The sequence below is a fragment of the Etheostoma spectabile genome, chromosome 8 (genome assembly GCF_008692095.1).
Source record: "Etheostoma spectabile isolate EspeVRDwgs_2016 chromosome 8, UIUC_Espe_1.0, whole genome shotgun sequence".
In the NCBI taxonomy this organism is placed as follows: domain Eukaryota; kingdom Metazoa; phylum Chordata; class Actinopteri; order Perciformes; family Percidae; genus Etheostoma; species Etheostoma spectabile.
Genome location: NC_045740.1, coordinates 3210228 through 3229711, shown reverse-complemented (window position 1 = coordinate 3229711; position 19484 = coordinate 3210228). Strand labels below are relative to the sequence as shown.

The following is a 19484-nucleotide window of genomic DNA, read 5'->3' as shown; positions in this document are numbered from 1 at the left end:
TCATTAAATTCTGTGCCCTTTCTTCTCCAAACATACCTTTGCTCATTCTGGCCAAAAGTTCTATTTTTACCTCATCGGTCCACAGAACTTGTTTCCACAATGCGTGAGGCTTGTCTATATGTTCATTTGCAAACTTCAAATGCTGATTTTTGTGGAGAGGACGTAGAAGAGGTTTTCTTCTGATGACTCTTCCATGAAGACCATATCTGTACGAGTATCTCTGTATAGTGGAAGGTGTACCCAAACTCCAGTGTCTGCCAGGTCTTTCTGGATGGATTGTGCAGTCAAACGTGGGTTTTGACTTGCTTTTTCACAATCCTGCGAGCTGTTCTGTCTGATATTTTCTTGGTGCAGAGCTTGCTTTAACTTCCACTGTTGCTGATGACGCCATTCTTAATTACATTCGAACAGAGGATATTGGTATCTGAAAATGCTTTGCGTGTTATTGCAGCTCTCCTGCTTTGTGAGCATTAACTATTTCAGTTTCAGTTTTCTAGACAACCGCTTAGAAGAAACCATGGTGCTGATTGTTGGGGCAAGGTCAGATGAGTCTGGGCATAAAACCTTAAGATTGACATCACCTGGTCTTTCCAGATGATGATTGAGAACAATCCATGACGCTGTCAGGTCTCAGCTATCCAAAGGGGGCGGTGCATGCTATAAACTTTGCAGGGTGCCCAAACTTTTGCAGATGCTATTTTTTTGTTTTCTGTTATTTTGAAAGTGTAAATGATGTAAATAAAATCTAACTTTTTGTGACATGTTGTCTAATATTGCTGAATGTCTAATCTTTCATTTGATGCCTTTTGGAGATGTTTCAATTTTTTCTTGGCTTCTTTATGCACATTAATACAAACTTTCGAGCCCCATTGTATGTTGATGCCACTGTGTCATAATACTATTGTCCCAAAGGTGACATGACATTGGTCTTAAATAGACCCTCACGTCATGTCTAATAAAAAAATAAAAATAAAACAATTGCATCATTGCACCACTGTGATTTTATTAAAGTTTTATATTATATGCAACATTCACTGACTGGTTCAAGGGGAGCAGTATGGTAACGTGACAAAACAAGGGGAAATTTGTTGCTGATTGGCACTGTGAGAGACATCATCATGGGAAGGGAAGAACAGGTTTACAGTTGCTTTGTTAGTTTTTGTTTAGTGGACACTTAAGTGGAGAGAGAATAAACAAAGAGCAGATAATTCAATCATAGACCAGTTGGGTGCACATGCAGTAACAAAGAAAGGAAACATCATTACTCAACTATCTATGGCACTGGGCATATTTCCTCTGTTTCTATCAGTCTCTACGTATTTTGTATCTTATTCATCCTTCCACTTGTTTATCTCTGTCTCTCTTTCTGTTTTACTCAATCTATCTACCTCTGCTTTGGCTTTTCTCTGTCTATCTCTTCTCTCTCTGTGTCTATCTCTTCTCTCTCTGTTTCTTACCTGGCAGGAGCACACAGAGCACCTATCGCTGTCCAGCACCCAGATCTGCCCACTGTGCTTGACCTTGTTGTCATGGATACAGTCGCCGCTGCAGTTGTGCCCGTGAGGGCACCGGCAGTCGTAGCCTCCATCCAGGTTGAAGCACACAGTGTCATTGGCACAGGTGTTCCTCCCCGTCTTGCATTCATTAATATCTACAGGGAGCACAAAAAAGATGATATCATACATATGCTCAGTGCCGACAACACAGTTTATGAATGGCTTGTGGAAATGGGATTTTTTTTAATTACAAGCCCCGTTTTATTTGCTTTAGTAACATGGTGACAAGGTAAAGGAGCGTGTTCGGTCACAGATTGGTTTCAAAGTATGTAATGTAATGAATATGTAGTAATGAGCACCTACATCTTTGTCCTCTAGAGCAAGACAAATACCTGCTTTCTGCACCTGTAAGCTGCAGCTCAAATGAAGCTGTAAATTGTAGCGATACAACATTTTTCAGATCTCAGAGAAACATACAGTACACTACTGTAATGTAACCCAGAAACCTACTTTGCTTTGTGAAGTCCGGACAGGTTCGGTTTATTGAGAGTGCCTTTAATTTGCTTTTTCCCCCCTGCCTCTCCCAACTCAAACTGACAGCCAAGATGGGGTCAACGAGTTGAGCAGCACTAGCACTATTGTTACAGGCAATGCTTCGATGTTGCTGTAGATTGAGGGTTTCCATTTTGACAGCTGACACTTCTCTTGACAGGCTGTATCAGAGAGAAGGTTCCAGAAAATGAGCAGGCTGCAAAAAGCAAGCTGACGTTCTGGGAGGAAAACACACTGATAATGACATACCTATCCAATCACACCATTACTTACAGCTTCACAACGACACATCTTATAAAACAAAAGCTTAGTTTCTCATGGTGGGTGGCTCACATATTTGAACAAAGTTCTGCTTTAAATTAAAAAAGCATTATTTTAAGGGCTTTCTTCTTGAACGTCTCAATCATGAAGCTAGAAATTAAAAGACTTTCAAAGCTGGGATGGGACTGAGATGTAAAAGGGGGACATTCTGTTGTGGTGATGGCACAGTGGATATTACACATGTCTTTGGTCTGGGAGATCCTGGTTCGTATTTCCACTGCAATACATCAACCAATGTGTTTCTGAGCAACCAATGTGTCCCTAGTTGCTTCAGAGGTGTGCAACCTCTGATATACAGCAATTGTAAGTTGCTTTGGATAAAAGCGTCAGCTAAATGACATGTAATGTAATGAAAATGAATGGGGAGTTTTCCGTTAATGGTGTATTATGGAGCTGTAAGATGCAATAAAGGAATTTGTGAAATGCTAAAAGATATAAACCAGAATTTAAACCTAAGTTTAGTTAAATGTTACCTCCAAGTGACAAAGACACATCTAAAAATGTAAATGTTGTAAGAATAGAAAACTAAATAATTTCTTCATGAAATGAAATATTCATGAAAAACAAAAACTAAATTTTTGTGATCACATTTTTTTTTTATATTCAGAAAACATAACATTTATGAACAGTTACAAACAACACACTGGCCGAAATACCCCATTGTTTTGCATTCACAAGGGAAATTTGTGTTCTATACAAAATGTGATTCACCTGACTTAACCACATTGCAATCCTAAAATAAAATAAAAATAAACGTTTTCCCCATTATTCTTTTAATTTTTCGTAAAGAAAGCAAAGGCGGACAACTCACCTACACATGATTCCCCACTGGCGGAAAACAAGCCGTTGTCATGGTAGCCATCACGACACTCACAGTGGTACCAGCCGGGCAAGTTGACACAAGTGGATTTACTATCACACTCAACAAAGCCGTCCGCACACTCATCAATATCTGAATAGGAGAGAAGAGAAGGAACAATTAGACATCCATATACACTATCACTATCATGTTGGCTTCAAAATATGCTCTTTGCAGTGAATGGACTATTGAGCTCCATTCTTGCCTGGTAGGCATTTTCAACATTGACTGATTCATAATTGATAAAACGTGTCTAGAATTTGTGTGAAACTAGTCTGTAGGCTTTATAGATCAAGCATAGTTGCATGGCCAGAGAAGGACATCTGCATCAATAAAACATAGCAGGGAATGGATGAGTCTAAAATATAACAAGTCTATTCTCAGAAGCCAGAGATTTAACAGGCTTCATTTTGAAACCACTACAAATCATACACACTCGAATCCTCCAACATATGCAGGCAAACAGATACATTTAGAGGTGTGTGGAAACCTTTATTGAGTGTGAACTTTACTTGAATCTTGAACTGCTTGGACATCAGGGGTTTCTATGAGGTGATGTGCCAAGAAGGTCTGCAAAGGGCTTTAACACACCTTCTAACACATCCTTTGGGTGGTTGTCAATAGCTGGAGCTGATGTTTGTTTTCAAAGAGCTCCACTAAGAAATATCCTTGACTTTGTCTCCTCCTTCAGCTCTCTTCTTTAATGAAATAATTTTATTACGTGCTCTGACGTTCTCCTCTCTGTATTTTTGTTTTTTGCTCCCAGTTTTTTTTTCTATTCAGCTCTTTTCAAGTGTTTCCTTGTTTCTCTTTTTCCCTCTCTCACTACTCATTTCTGTTTACCACAGGCCAACATTCAACCCTTTAATTTCAACAAGTGACCCTGCAACGTTCCAGCGAACATCAACCAAGAACAAATCCAACACAATTTTCAACAATGAGCATTATACACACAGAGAGACAGATCACACTGATATTTTAGCTAACATTTAATTAAACTAAGGGCCAGGCCCACACGAGAGAGGAAATAAAGCCTGTCATTACACAGTAGGGCTAAATATGTTAGGCCCAGACATGCACTGTGATTAAATGTGTCTGTATAGTCCGTGATGTTTTTTTTATGATTGTGCATGATGCATGATGCTCTGCTCTCATTATGAAAATGGCAGTGTGCTGTGTCTGACCTTCTCCACAACTGCCTGCAACAGTATCCCCCATAGAGCGTCAGGCAGACGGGCTCATGGTCCCCCACCGTCCTGGCAGTAATGGGATTAAGATCTATTGGCTAATGAGCCCTCAGCTTTTAATAGAATTTCTGCAGCAGATTAACTGTTGATGAAATGTCCCGCAGATTAGGGCGTTATCTATTCAAAAATGACCTGTTTTTTTCTGAGAAACAGTTTTGCTAAAAAAACTACAGCATATTCCTTTTTTCTGTTATCCATATTGGCCAGGTTAAAAAATCTCTCTCTTTCAGCGTGGCAGACTTTAAAGCGAAATCTCCCATTTCACTAATTACATCAGTTTGGTGCAAGCAGAGCACCTCATTTCTCCCCTTAGGACAGCAATGCTGGGTTAAAAGGACACTGCTTGAAAATCACGAATCTACAGCAAATACTTTTACTAGCCAATTTTAGAAATTGATATAAATTCTCCCCACTACTGAAGAGAAATGCTCTTTGTGGCCTGTGAATTTCAGTGTGATAAAGGTGTAGGAGGTGTATTGCCAGTATAGAAAAATACGAGCTATACAAGCATACAAGCATCTTCTTCTCCCCAATAAGGATGCATGAAACTGTTCAAAGTACAACTAAGCAGTCAGATACTATTTATAACAGACAACTGATGGTGAGGTAAGTCTAAAAATATGCAAATGAGTTATTTTCAGCCAGTTTCATTCAGGTGTTTTAAAAGCTTGACTGTCTGGTGATAACAACAGAAGGTTATACCCTCAACAGAAGACTCATGATTTTCTCTTTTAACTGAGCCAAGCCTGTCAGCTACAATTATGGCCTGTCGCTTCTTAGCCTCCTGTCAAATCAACTTTTAAAGTGCGGCGGTGTTTTAGGACAGTGAAACTTACTGTTGTCGCAACTAGGACTTGAAGAAGATTGAATGTGTGAGGTACAGCAAGGATACAACATGCTTGCAAAGGTCTCGTCTTCTCTTTTATCATGTTGCGTAAAGGATAATGGAAGATCATTGTAATTAAATCATCAACAGTGACACACAGACAAGGGTGCCGGCTGAAAGCTCTGTCATTACGAATCATGAGGCTTTTGCTTTAGTTGAAGCATAGATGGGTATGGCGCAGTATTTTCACAAAATCATGTCATATTTTTCCTCTCTCTGCTCTGTAAAAAAAGGACCATACAAAGAAACAAAAAAATCTGTCTGACTGTCACCTGGAGAGGTCAAGGCCACAGAAATAACAGTTATTTTGGAGTTACCTTGCTGACTGAAAGATGTGGAATCTGACAGAAAGAAACCTCCACAAAGAGAGAAAGATAAGGATGGGAGGATGAGGTGAACAGGAAGGAGGAGGATGCAGTGAAGGAGACAAAGAGGAGTGGGATAAAAAAGCAGGACGAGAAGGGGGAGGAATAAGCAAAGGAGGAGAAAGAGAGACGAGGAGACAGACTGCAGTTATCCTACTTGTTATCCTGAGTGGCAGCCTGGAAACAAGGGCTCTATTAAGGCAACTCTCTGAGGACAAAGTGAGAAACAAGCGGACGGTCTTTCCTCTGCACCCTCCTAGGGCATGTTATGCCACTCTGCCAACACCACCCCCCTCCTCTCTTTCTTAATCCTCTGCCTTTACCTTTCCATGTGTTCAATTTTTTCACTGTGCTGTCTTGCTCTGTCTCAAAGCTGAGGCCAAAACAGAGGTGCTCTCATCGTCACCTTTCCTCATCCCTGCAGTTTGCTCTTTCTTTGAGCGTAAAAAGACAGAGTTTAGAGTTTAGTCTTGCCTGCCCTTTTCTCTTCATCCCTCCCTCTACTGTCCCTGCTCCGGCTGACCCCTTCACTTCGTCCTCGTTTCCTATTCTCATCTTGGACAGGTACAGGTTGCTTTTACACCTTCTTTTTTTCCTTGGTTTCACCACTGACACTTCCCTCCCCATGTCTTGTCTTTTCCCTTCAACTGACAGATAGCTCTGGGGGGTTGGGGTGAGGTTTTGCTGTGTTGCATCACTATTACTGCTGCCACATGTACATCTCCCTTACAGTGACCTAATTCAAACTGATTTCTATTCCCACAGAGGTCAACCTGATAATCCTGATAGGGTCCAGGAGGAATTATTCAGATACATCTCTGGATCTCAACTGAAACTTTCCTCCTGAAGCCATTTGACTATAAATGGATTTTAGAATTAGCTGAATTTGTCATGTCGGATCACATTTACAATGACAGCTGAAAAAATGCTGCAGAATCTGTAAGTCAATAATAATGTATATAATGTGTTTATTGGCATAGCTTACCTTAATGATAAGGTAAGACATGGAATTTGTGATCCATGCCCTTTATGTACAGTAAAGTGTAATAGAGTAATTGTCACTGGTCCTCCGTCTTCATTAGGAGAAAGAGCAAACTCAAGTCAATCTATCATCATAAACCTGAGGCAAATTGAGTTAGACACCCGGCACCTAAAGATGAAACAGACACTAAAACGCAAATCCATATCTGCAAGCACTTGAGCGGGAGAGTGGATGAGTAATCATGGTAAATTGGAAACAAGCCTTGTGAACAATTGGTAGCTGCAAGTGCATACAGAATGCAATCACTCTGTATCACTTACCTAGAGCTGTAACATTCCTTCACCCTTAAAATTACAACTGAAATCACAATGTGTAAACTGTTTTTTTTAAGTCAAAAACGTGTGAAAGGGAATTTCAGAATAGTTGTTTTATATTTGAGAGTAAGAAAAAATTGCTAGAGATCACAAATTGTCCTTTACTCTCCAAGCCTGTGAGTGGGGGGACAGATGCATGTGTTTGATTGACAGCTGGACCAACAGGGGCACCGAGACACAACATACACAAAGTTGTGCTGGTAACTATAAACCAAGGAGTGTGTAGTGAGTGAGCGTAGTGAAGCACTTAGCAGCTAAAGAGACAGATATTTCTCTCACATTTGCACTTCAACACTACAGCTGTCTGACTAATTAGCTAACAAGTCTGCAATATTATGTAAGCTGTGCAGAATTTACCCACATACAGAAAAACAATGGCACTCCGACTGGTATATGCCAAGATAGATGGTTCCATCCCCAAACCAAAAAACTATAAAATTTCCACTTTTGCAAACCTATTTTCTTCTCAAATGAGAGGACATGACATGTCATTTACAGAGCAGATATGTATGCTGCAGCAAAGAAAAACCATTAAAGCAATATAGCTGTCCAGTGGCCAGTGTTGTTCGCTGCACTGCAGCAGCTACAGCTGCAAGCTAAGCTATTCCTGGGAGATGTGTCATTTCAGTAGAGGCAGCAGGTTGCGCTCAGCTAAACGACAGCTCCGGCCATTAGCTGGCCCTAATTAAGATACACTAATTATGCGTGATGGAGTGAGTGCTTTGTAAGGCCGTCTCTAAATAAATAATGAATACATAATCACTGTGCTTAAACAAGCCGCTTGAGCTTCAACAGTCTCAGACCCCCAGGCATTGTGGGTAAATTGTGGAGCAAAGGGGAGAGAAAGGGAGAGCTGCAGCAATGCACCATGGGAGCTGTCAAGGGAGAAAAAAAATTCTTATGGTTTTAAATATTCACTACCTGTGCTTGAGTGTCGGTAGGGGTGTGCCCTGGGGAGATATCAACTATGAGGTTGTTTTCCCTTGCCTATACCATTGTGTATAGACAAAGGGAAAATGTGTATATTCACCTGACCATATGTAAGTCTTATTATTCAACACGGTCTCACGGCAGTTCGTGAAATGGTCACGTTGTTTTTAATCTATTGATTTGTGTACACAGACACGTTCGTCTCATTTTTTTTTTGTGCGCCGGGACACAATCCGTCTCTAGTGGAGGCAACAACAGGGAAATTAAACTCCACATGCGAGGGACAGCGGCGGTGGCCGGGACACAATCCCCGGTCTCTGGGGGACGCAACAACGGGAAAGTTAAATTCCACACGTGGGAGACAACATCGGCCTCTGGGGCACGCACAACAACAACGGGACGGTTGTGTTTAGGAAAAGAACAACGGGGAAATTAATCGTCGCACGGGGGTGGGATCCCCTGTCTCCGGGGTAAAGTCCTGTGTTGTTTGACCCATCCACCATCCCAACCAACCTCCCTGCACGGATTTTCAACTTTTCAAACTACTCGTTACCGTAGTCGTGCTGTGATCACGAAAGATGCTTCCCATTGAAATACATTTGTAACTACCGTGAGACTGGGTTGTATTATTTGTTATCTATCTTCCTGCTTGTGTAACTCTGGCTGTCTGTTTCTTTGTCAATCTGTTGTTTTGTCCGTCCGTCTTTTCTTTTGACTGTCTAGTCTGTGTTTTTGTCTAAAACACTAAAAAGCTTCCTGGAGCTCTACATCAATGTAAATGAGGTCTGAGGGAACAAATTGTTTGTCTGGCCCTGTTCAGCTCTCTGTCCTAGTCAATATGCCAGCATGACCTCAGGCTCCACACTTGCTCTCTCACTGCCTTCAAAGTTTCCTCATGAACTCACTGGCTATTCACTTTTCTCCTCCCATCCTTCTCCTTCATATTGTTCTTCGTTGCTAATTTTCCTGTTCCATTTTTACATTTCCTAATAAATCACCTCCTTTTTTCATCCCCCTTTTCCTCTCGTCTTATCTCCTCTCATATTTCACAATAAATCACCTCCTTTTTTCATCCCCCTTTTGCTCTAGTCTTATCTCCTCTCATCTGCTACAACCCAATAATGAAATAACCTCTTTTTTCTTTCTCTACATATGTCCTCTTTAAACTCTGCTTTCCTCTTCCTTGTCTCACTTATCTTCCTTGGGCCTTCCTTATAGAACTCAGATAAATGTAAAGTTAGAGACAAGGTTGTAAAAGCTCAATGAATATTAAATATAATATGGAAGCTCTGATAAAAAGGAGCCCTTTCAGTCACATAAACAGAATGCTCCCCTCTTTATATCACATCTCTTAATGAAAGCATCACTTCGGAAGAGGTGTGCTGTTGATGATCACTACTTCCAAAAATGTGAGTTTTTCCTCCACCAATACAACATCAATTTAAAGTGTAGGTGTAATACACCAAAGGTCCTTGGTGGTGCTCTTGAACATAACCCTCCAGGAGTGTGTAGGAGTCACACATCTAAGTTGCATCATTAACACCAAACATAAAAATATTTTATCTCTTTCTCCTTGTCCTGAAAGATCATTGTTGATGCTAAACTTGTCTCCATGTGATTCAGTGCAGCTGATGATAAAAAGTGCTTGAGAGAACTTGAGACTGCAGATGAATTGAAAAAGAAAAGGGAGAGGTGTTTGTCCACAGCATCTGATCAAATGCTCTTCTCCCTTAAGCAGCCCATAGCCTTTGAGACCTTTGAGAAGCTAGCAAAAGGCCAGTAAGCGACAGCAGCGGCGATCATTAGTTATACAACTGACAGCATGGTGACAGAACATTTTAACTGGTGGCAAAGCAACCTAACACGCTTAGAGGGGCTTGAAAAGAGAAGATAATGAGCTGAAAATAAAAGAAATAAAAACGCTACCTCCCTTTTCATCCCATCGAAACAGTTCAGCAATTTGGTCAATAAACACACACTGTTATCCCAAAGTAGTTTACTTTACTAAAAACTTGTTGCCCTAATCTGGCTAAGTTTTTACAAAAGGGGAAACTTAACAGGTCAAGTTGTATTGACACAGAGGGGTAATAAGCATGTCAAAGTTTTAGTGCGTAGAGAACCTTAAAATCCTTAGTTATCTCTGCTTAATATGAACTGTGCACTGTTAAGCTGATTATTACAAAGAACTAATGTGATTTAGTAATGATTATGGTTTTTAACGAGACGTGAAATAATAAGTAGCGGCCACTAAAAAAAATCCACTAAATCTGGGTTTACAGTGCAGGAATCAAACAAAGGCCAAAAAAGCCCTACAAATTATAAATAAACAACTAAATAATGCAGTAGGCTATTATATGGGAAATAGAAAGTACTAAGGATAAGAAGAATGTCTTTATCCAAAGGAAACATCAACGATTTGCATCTAATGTCCATTGGTTTTGAATGACTTCTGATAATTTCCATTGCCATTCTCTTTTCCATCATTTATGCAAAATCCCCCAGAGCAAAGATATCCAACTCAACCTTTCAGAACAATTAAAACCCTTTGATGGACAGAGGTGTAAGCTACTAAATATTGGCAACACCAACTTGATTGGATAGTTCATATATTTTGAATTCGGGTTGTTTGAGATGCTTACCCATAGTCAGTGTATTACTACCTACAGTAGATGGCGGTTGGCATGCCCCCAGTTTGGAGAAGGAGGCAGGAGTACCAACATGGCTCAGCAAGCACAGCAATACAAAACTCTATTTTAGTTTAAACTATATTTTGAATATTTTCCCTGATTTTCTTTTGTTCATACAGCCCTATCCAATGGGGAACTGAAGCTGTTAAATCCATCTAGGTTCTCTTTAAAGCCATCCGACTCCTTTCAAACCTTGCAGAACAAGGGAGTTGTTGGTCTACCACTGCCTTGATCGGTTGGTTTGTTTGTATTATTGTGTAACTTTGGTGTTTTAAAGAGTTAGTTCAGATTCACCAAAATCATACAATAACACAAAAACTGTCCGATCAAGGCAACGGTAGACCAACACCTCTCATGTTCTGCAAGGTAAAATTGAAAAAACTGTTTTTGTCAAAGGAGTCTGGTAGCTTTGAAAATAGCTTCAATTACCCTGTCAAAAATAACTGTCTCTAAATACAGATAGGTCAATATTGATTTTTTTTAGGTGGCTAAAATACATTACAGCAGTACATTGTGTCTGTTGGTACTCCTGCCTGCTTCTTTGAACTGGGAAGGTGACGACCGCCATCTACTGTAGGTGAAACATTGACAATGGATAAGTACTTCAAACAACCTCAAACTATCTTTTTAATATACAGAACATGAATTTCATCCATATTTTTTAGTGCACCCTTAAAGGTGCTGTAGGTAGGATTGTAAAGATCCAGCATTTAGCCATTCCCCCCTACGAGGGAGAATAAATGTGTGTGCCTGAGCAGTGATTGACACGCAGGATCTAAACAGGGAGCTGTGGATTTATGCAAATCGCACTACAGGCTGTAGGTGGTGCCAGAGGAGCCATATTTCTTTTTTAAATTACCTGCTTTATGTAGTTCTACTTGAACATAGGGTCAGTTAAAGCAAATATGACGGTTAGTTAGTTAGAAAGATAGTTTTATAAGGCTTACATACGGCATCTTATAATAAAAGGGGGTTTTGCTCACATATGCCTAAACCTATGGCTTCTATATTATATTAACCTAATCTTATCGAAGTGCCATTTTTTCTGATCTTTTGTTCTTGCTTTTAATATCTCCTCTGCTCTTATTGGGATGCTTTTAGTCACAAGTTTTTCAAAATTACATCTACAATTTGAAGCTCAATTTTGGCTTAAGTGCAACGTCTAGCACCTAAAGTGTACCAGGTTTACTTTCTCCATCCAGTAGCATGTTTTATATGAAATGCTGCAAGCTAGAAGCTCTGATTGTTGACTTTAAGTTAAGCTACATTGACATAATTACTTGCAGCATAAACCCAAATGAAACGGAAAACAAAAGTCAGTCAAATTCAAAATATGCTGATTTGACCACATCAGAGAAATTCATTATCCACACAAACTAATAACCTTGATCATTCTACCTTAGCCTGGCTCTGCGCTCCTACGTACTTACACTCAATTCTCATTTTCCTTCAGTACTACGTCTGGGTTTGCAGTATAGTGTTGAGTTTTCTAATGCTAATGCTAAATATAAGCCTTGTCAGTCTCCCCTCTTGTTGCACATGCACATGACATATGTCACGACCAAACGTTAGCGATTGGTTATCGCAGATCCAATAGTTTTAAACTTCAACAGAGTACCCGCCTTCAAGGAAGTTAGACTCTCTGTACAAATGAGATGTACCAGGGTCTGGTAGGACCAGGCTAATTCTACCTGGCATTCAAACAAAAACACAAACAAATACCCATGGGAGTCTTTAATAAACATTTAGTTTGTAATCTAAAACATACTAAAAGGTATAGCAGCATATTTTTGTTCTTAATTTCTCCAAGATGGGAAGAAATTGACATCCATTTTGCTGAAAAATAAACCTAATATTCCAGTGTTTGCCCATCTCTCACCCAAGCCATATAAGGAATGGTGCTAGCCTGAGGCTAACACATAGACTATGCGGCATGTTCAGGGCACACATTACATGGCTGGCCCTGCGTAAATTTATATCAATGACTGAAGTGTATGTGCCCTGCCACTGCTGTGTTCTGCAATATTCATGATGTGTCAGAGTTCTCCACTAGCTGATGTCTGTCTGTCAGCAAAACATATCCCCTGTCCTTTACCACCCATTCCCCCTGAATGGTAATGGCAAGCCACCAAACACACACACACACACACACACACACACACACACACACACACACACACATACACAGTCACAAAAAGATCATCACACAAACTGAAAAACACATTAATAGGCATCCACACACTTGCAATTACAGACAAAATATTGCATGAGTACGCTACAACACACCAACCAAAATGCGGAGGCAGGTTGACAATCCACAAACTGTAAGCGTCTTCTTGTACATAAATGTGTGTTTGTGTGTGCTCAGAGGTGTGAGTGTCTATCTACACTGCCTTGAAGAGCTCCTGTTCAGTGTCTTATGACAGGCCGTCAGTCTGCCACTGCAGCAGCAGAAGTGGTGGCGTCCCTGGGGAGGCCTCTAAAAGCTCACAGGGTTCTGGGGGTGGGGAGCCCAGACTTAGTGAAAGCTTTTCCATGTTCATCCACCTAGCTCCGCATCTCCTCCTTCTGCTGCACCGACTCCACCAGCCTCATTCCACATCCAAATGCAGAGAAAACCCACTAACCCCTGCACTCTCACTACCCATCTCTCTCCTTGCATTTCTAATTCCATGGCTGCATCTGTCAGTTTTTTACCAACATCTCTGTATCTTCCTTTCCACTTCACCTCCTCTAACCCCCCTCCTGGTCGTTACTTCTCTTTCCTCTCTCTCCTCGAATTTTGCATCTGTCACTCTCCCCGTGGATCTCCATTGTTTCTCACCAAACTATCGTTCACATCCCCCATCCTCCTTCCCATCCTCCCCACCAGTAGAGCAGCATATCCAACAGTACATTAACCTCCATACATCTCTGGGAGCTTCTCCAGTAGACAATTCCCTCACTGGGAGCTTCTGTCACACTGTGAGGAGAGAATGAGACAGACTCCCTATTTCACACTGAATGACTGCAGTCTCTTAACAGTGCCAGTGGCTTAAGCCCTGTAGCATGGGACCCCAATGGTGGTCCTTAACTATAAAACCTTAGGAAAAGAAAAGCACATGAGGATGGGAGCTGCCACAGAGTTGACTCGGACGAGATTGGGAGGGAGTCTGATTGTGGGAAGAAGAAAAGAGATAGACATGCACATTGAAGCAGCAGCTGTGGTGACAAACTTCTTGTCGCTTGAGGCATGAGTAGTGTGCAAGAGATTCGGTATGCATGTGAGTGCTTGTTTGTGTTCGCGTCACCAAACCTCAAATTCTAATCAGCATCAAAACAGACTGATCCCTAAGCCACCAATCTTCCGTCCCCTGATTCCCCTCATGGTGTGATTAAGAAAGAGACAACTGTATTGAGTGGAGAACATTGTTTGCAACCAGTTGGAGAAAAGAACATCTTAAAGGGTCGGGTTACCCAAATTACAGTAAAACATGTTTTCTTACTCACTTCCAGCAGTATCTACCCATGCAGATAGTTTGGGTTTTTATTTGCACACATTTTAATATAGCTGTCTCAACCTCAATACAATGGAGGTAAATGGAATTTTGTTTGTAATGCTCATCTCACAGCATTGAAAAATGACACAAAAGAGTAGTTCAACATTTCTGAAAATCTGCAGGGGCGCTTTCTTGCCAATCCCCACAATGAAGAAAAAGACAATAGCGCAATCATAGATACACACACACACACACATATATATATATATTTATATATATATATATATAAGGGTGGTATCAGGTTAAATGTATTTTTCAATTTTGTAGGCACCATAAACACAATTATCACCTGCGTAAAATTGGGGTGAATTTCTGAGGTAGCCAAATGTGACTGACAACTCTCACATGGAAGATTTTAATTAATTCACTTACCGGTATGTGCAATGTTTGACCCTGACTAAGACTAGTGTGCAGGCGATTTGTGTTGGTTCTTGTTTTTCATGTAGCCACTATAATAAAGACTTTTTAAATTCTTTACATTGACAAAGCGGTGTGCTTTGACATTTTCGGGAATTTATTTCCTTTTTGTGGACAGAGATATCCATTCTTTAAGAACAAAAACTTACCTCAAACCTAACCTTGATATGATTGATGTGATGAAAATAGAAGTGTGCAAAAAAACGTGCTTCACAAAAAAGAAATATTTTCTTGAAAATGTATTCATTTGTAAAGCTTTTCAGGAACCAAGTCATAGAATCACCTTGGGCAAAGCTGCCATACAATTTGTAAGATTTTTCCATTGATGGACTATTCTGTGACTTTTTTGAGACGCAGGACAATCACAAAAGAGAGTAAAGTACGAGAAGGAGACAAAGGGAGAAAGCAGAGATCTAAAACACTATAGAAGGTATTGAAATGTGTGATTGCCTGGACCGTGCAATTACTAAGGGACGAGGTCCTTAGAACCCACTCTGCTGCAAAATAGGGAGGAGGATAAGTCATTATGGTTAGGACACATACTCAGTAACCACACACACCCACCCACACCCACAGCCACACACACTCTCTCACTCCCCCTTCCTCAGCATCCCATAGCAGCACCATGAGGAAATTCATTTACTTTAAGATGGGTAGTAAAAAGGACGCCTCGTAAAAAACGTCCTTTATGTGCAATCAATACCTGAACCAATGAGCAAGCACAGAGGCTTAGTTTTCTTCACTCAAACGTGCAACACACACAAGCGTGTGCACGCACACACACACACACACACACACACACACACACACACACACACACACAGAGAACTGTCATGACTTGACTTTCTATTAGCTTGGCTGCTTGTCTCCTCAAGGACACTCCACGGGTTGAAATGGGTTATGAGAAAGCTGTTGCTGCTATAGATTAGAAATATGGTGCATCTTGCACAACCACCAGGATTACAGTCTTCCTTGGTTACCTTAAATCACCAGCACTGCAGGGGAAAACACACTGAATAGGATCCAAATCCGCGAGTCTTATCACAACATTGTGTTTGACATATTTCCATGCATGAGAGAAGCAGTAATATGGTCTTTGCAATTGTAAAAACACCGGCCAACTTAATACTCAGTTAAGCTATCCTGCCCTATCGAGTATTGTGCATCAGGAGTTTGTGCAGTTGTTATTTGGATAAGGCATGGAGCCTATGAGGAGGAATGTCACGCTGATTAATATGGGCTGTGATATGGGGTAATTCCCATACTGCTGCAACTGCAGTAGTGGAAGAGGTACAAGCTCATTATTCACCATGGAGCACAGTCCCACACAGTCAGACGCACCCACGGACGGAGGGACGGACACACACACACACACACACACACAGAGTGAATATAGCAGTGTGAGAACTAGAAACATCTCAGCATTTACATTTATAAATATGCATGGTGTACGCACAAAACAATGCTGAAAATGTGGGAATAACATTTATTACTCATGTTATTTTCAAGTATTGATGCCTCATACACGTTTTTTCTCTCCATATCATCCACGTTATCATGAAGATTAAATCTGGCAGTGTTATTTGTGCTTGTACTGAGTGATACTTGTTCCATAAACACCTCCAACTCAAATCTTAAATAAAAATTCTTTCTTAATATTTAATTGCTGCTGTCTCACCGTCACATTGTCCGCTACGGAGCGCAGGAGGAGGAGACGGCCCGACTCCATGGAATACATGATACCATCAAATACCCTACCATTAGATTACGGCAGAACACAGTGTAAATAACTAAATATCGGTCTTTATTACTGTGCATTTATTATCAAATGTCAAAGTCTGGAAATACAGCTGGTAAGCTCTCGTGCAATCATTACACTTAATGTCCTCGTTATCGCTCCAAACTTTAATACTGTTGGTGACAAAACCTGGCAGAAAGCTAAGTGTTTTTTATAAATATTATATATAATCTTCAACTGTATCACTAAAGCTTTTTTGGATATAATATATAGTTCTGCTAAATCTAGGTCTGGTTGTCAAAGCTGTCCCTGATTGCCATAATTCCTGCCGTTTTGGTATTAATAATATAGGTAGTCTATAGATCATGTTTCCCTAAACTGTGCAAGAACAGCCCGTAATTATAATTCAATTTGCAGCAATTACTGAACGTCTGAGGAGTTTTTTGCTTTTTCTCCGCCAGTTATCATTATTCGGCGTAATGAAAGAACAACCTCCAGGATCATTAACATACTTATCAGCATTCACGTGGTGCTTTGCAACAATGCTTACAGATGTGCGTGCGCACAGTGTTATAAATCAGAATTTTTTTTAGCGTATGTCATTTTTGACTTTTGGGCGTATGTACACTTTTAGTAAGGATCCTACACACAGTTTTGTAACTGAGACCCCAACTCTTTTGCCGGGGTCAGAGCAAAGACAGCTTCATAAAGTGAGAATTATAACTGAGAGCCCAGATATGCCAACATAACTAAAGCTACAACTCTGATCTTAAGTACCTTTCTACTGTAATCTCCCCTCCTCCTTTTCCTTTTTACTGTTAGATGTTGAGAAAATAAAACCCCCTCACTTTACGGCACCTCTTCTTCCGTTTTTTGTCACTCTCTTGAGCTATTTTTGAGGAGAGAAAAGTCAGAGTTAAACTAAAATGAACTCTTACCTGTCTCGCATCTCTTCCCAGTGAATCCTTGCTGGCAAACACAGTTGTTAGGTGAGATGCAGGTTCCCCCATTCTGGCACAATCCGTCACACATAGCTAGAGGTAGACCAGAGGAGAAGAGCCATTACTCACAAAGATTAACGAGCATTAACTATGTAATTAGACCAGCAGCAGCATATGTATTTGCATACAGAATAAGAGCTAATTTGGTGATGTGATTCATTACAGGCTCTCAAGATATTATTCCGCATGATTAATGCATTTCACCAAGGTTAATTCAAAAATGTTCATTATCCATTGGTAGACTGTTAGTTAATGTGTCCCTTAAAACACAGAGAAATCACTGAAGTTGACAGAATGCAATGGAAATAAATGAAATATATACACAATACACTGCTTCCCCAGAAAAAAAGTATAAGAATAAAACAAAAGAAGCCCTGACCAGTTAAAGGACTTCCACATTGTACTTCAAACTTTAGTTTGAATTAGTTGAATGAGAGGAAAATGATCCATAACCATATTGATAAGGGATGTATTCCTTAAATCCATTCCTTGTCTTATTTGATAGAAACTGAATAATTTTAGGTTTTGGTCTGTTGATTGTGGAAAAGAAGCAATCTGACATCACCTTGGGCTTTATAAAATTGTAAGCCAGAGAAGACATTATGAAACCGTTTTCCCAGGATGTGTAGTACTCCCCATGAGAGTGAATGGACCTTTATGTGTCAATCAAATCAGTCAGGTCCCCTTTAAATATATTTCTAATCGAGAGATTGATTAGCCCGCTAAGGTCAATGTGAGATTGTTCAACTGTGGAACAGACTTGTGAATATGCCTGAACGCCTCACTAGAAAGATCTTTGATTGGGCCATTTTGCATATTTTAAATGATTGATTTATCTTTTATTTTTCAAAACAGATTACACTGTAATATTCACGATGTTCAGTGCAAATATTTCCTTATGTATAAGAGAATGTGGTTTGTTGGTACAACATATAAATTACAAACATATTGTCTCATGTAAACATACAGTGTAGAGCCTGAGAGTACTGTATGTGAGGCAGGCACAATTTAACTAAAAGTCAAAGATCTGTGTGTACAGTTATGTGCTGCTAATTTTACCGGATAGTCTCCATTTTATGTTTTATTGCTCATTTAAAGATAATTTCAGTACTACACTTTTGAGTAAAAGTACCTTCATTTCTGATAAATTCTTCAGGATGGATGATTCTAAGTAACTTGAGCTGTGTGTTTTTATGTGGCGGATTTTATTAGTAGAGTCTGGGACAGAAGACACAGTTCTATGTTTACAATGTAAGAGCATCTAGTTCATGTCCAACAAATGTTTCACCACTACAACAGCACATTTGGTGTCTGGTGTAAGTCCACTTCGGCTGGGCATGAGCATGTGCATGACATAATAAATAACATAACTAACATCGTGGTGCTTACCTTTGCAGACTGTTCCATTGCCAGTGTAGCCCGGCTTACAGGAGCAGCTGTGGCCTCCAACCATGTTAAAGCACAGTGCGTTCTCATCGCAGTTGTGGAGCCCGCTGAGGCATTCATCATGCTCTAAAGACAAAAACAACAGACCTCACTGCAAACAAGCTCTTTGGTCTCATATATATTTCTAATACAGGCTACATTTTGCTTAAAACAAGTGGAAAAATGTGGCAGTGAAACACAGTAGTTTTATCCCAACACTGTCATTATATTTACATCTGCACAGTACTATCAAGAAAACTGAATGTTTATTTTCCTTGTAAAATAAGAGGAATGATCACACCCAGCTGGTAATTTGTTTTACGTTTTATTAAAAAAGATGCAATTTGAGACTCAGTCTTGGATTAAATGACTTGTTAGACAGCTGTGAGTCTGGTAATAAGACATCAGTGACAAACAGCCGACTGGAGTGCAACCCATTTCTCTATTACCCATCATGATCAGTCATCAAAAATTGTTTCAGATGTTTTTTCCCATAATTTGTTGTTCTTTTTTAGCGCAATATGACGGATGATAAAGTCTCAATGATGAATCTGACTTTTATGAAAATAGGCTCCTTCATTTGCACATACAGTACATAATGAGGTGTGTTGAGGCCACTGGCCATTTAAATGTTGTACAATGGTACAATTGGCTCTTACCAAGAG

The 19484-nt window shown here is 40.1% G+C and overlaps 1 protein-coding gene across 2 annotated transcripts in view; it reads right to left on the bottom strand.

Moving 5' to 3' along the window:
- nell2a (neural EGFL like 2a) overlaps positions 1-19484 on the bottom strand; it is an 85997-nt gene that overhangs the window by 10601 nt on the left and 55912 nt on the right. For both annotated transcript variants that reach the window (XM_032523572.1, XM_032523571.1), the window contains exons 14-17: positions 18784-18906; positions 17332-17427; positions 3181-3321; positions 1458-1651 (exon numbers count right to left, since the gene is read on the bottom strand). In XM_032523572.1, coding sequence (XP_032379463.1) covers positions 1458-1651; positions 3181-3321; positions 17332-17427; positions 18784-18906 — 554 coding nt within the window. The remainder of the gene's footprint in view (positions 1-1457; positions 1652-3180; positions 3322-17331; positions 17428-18783; positions 18907-19484) is intronic.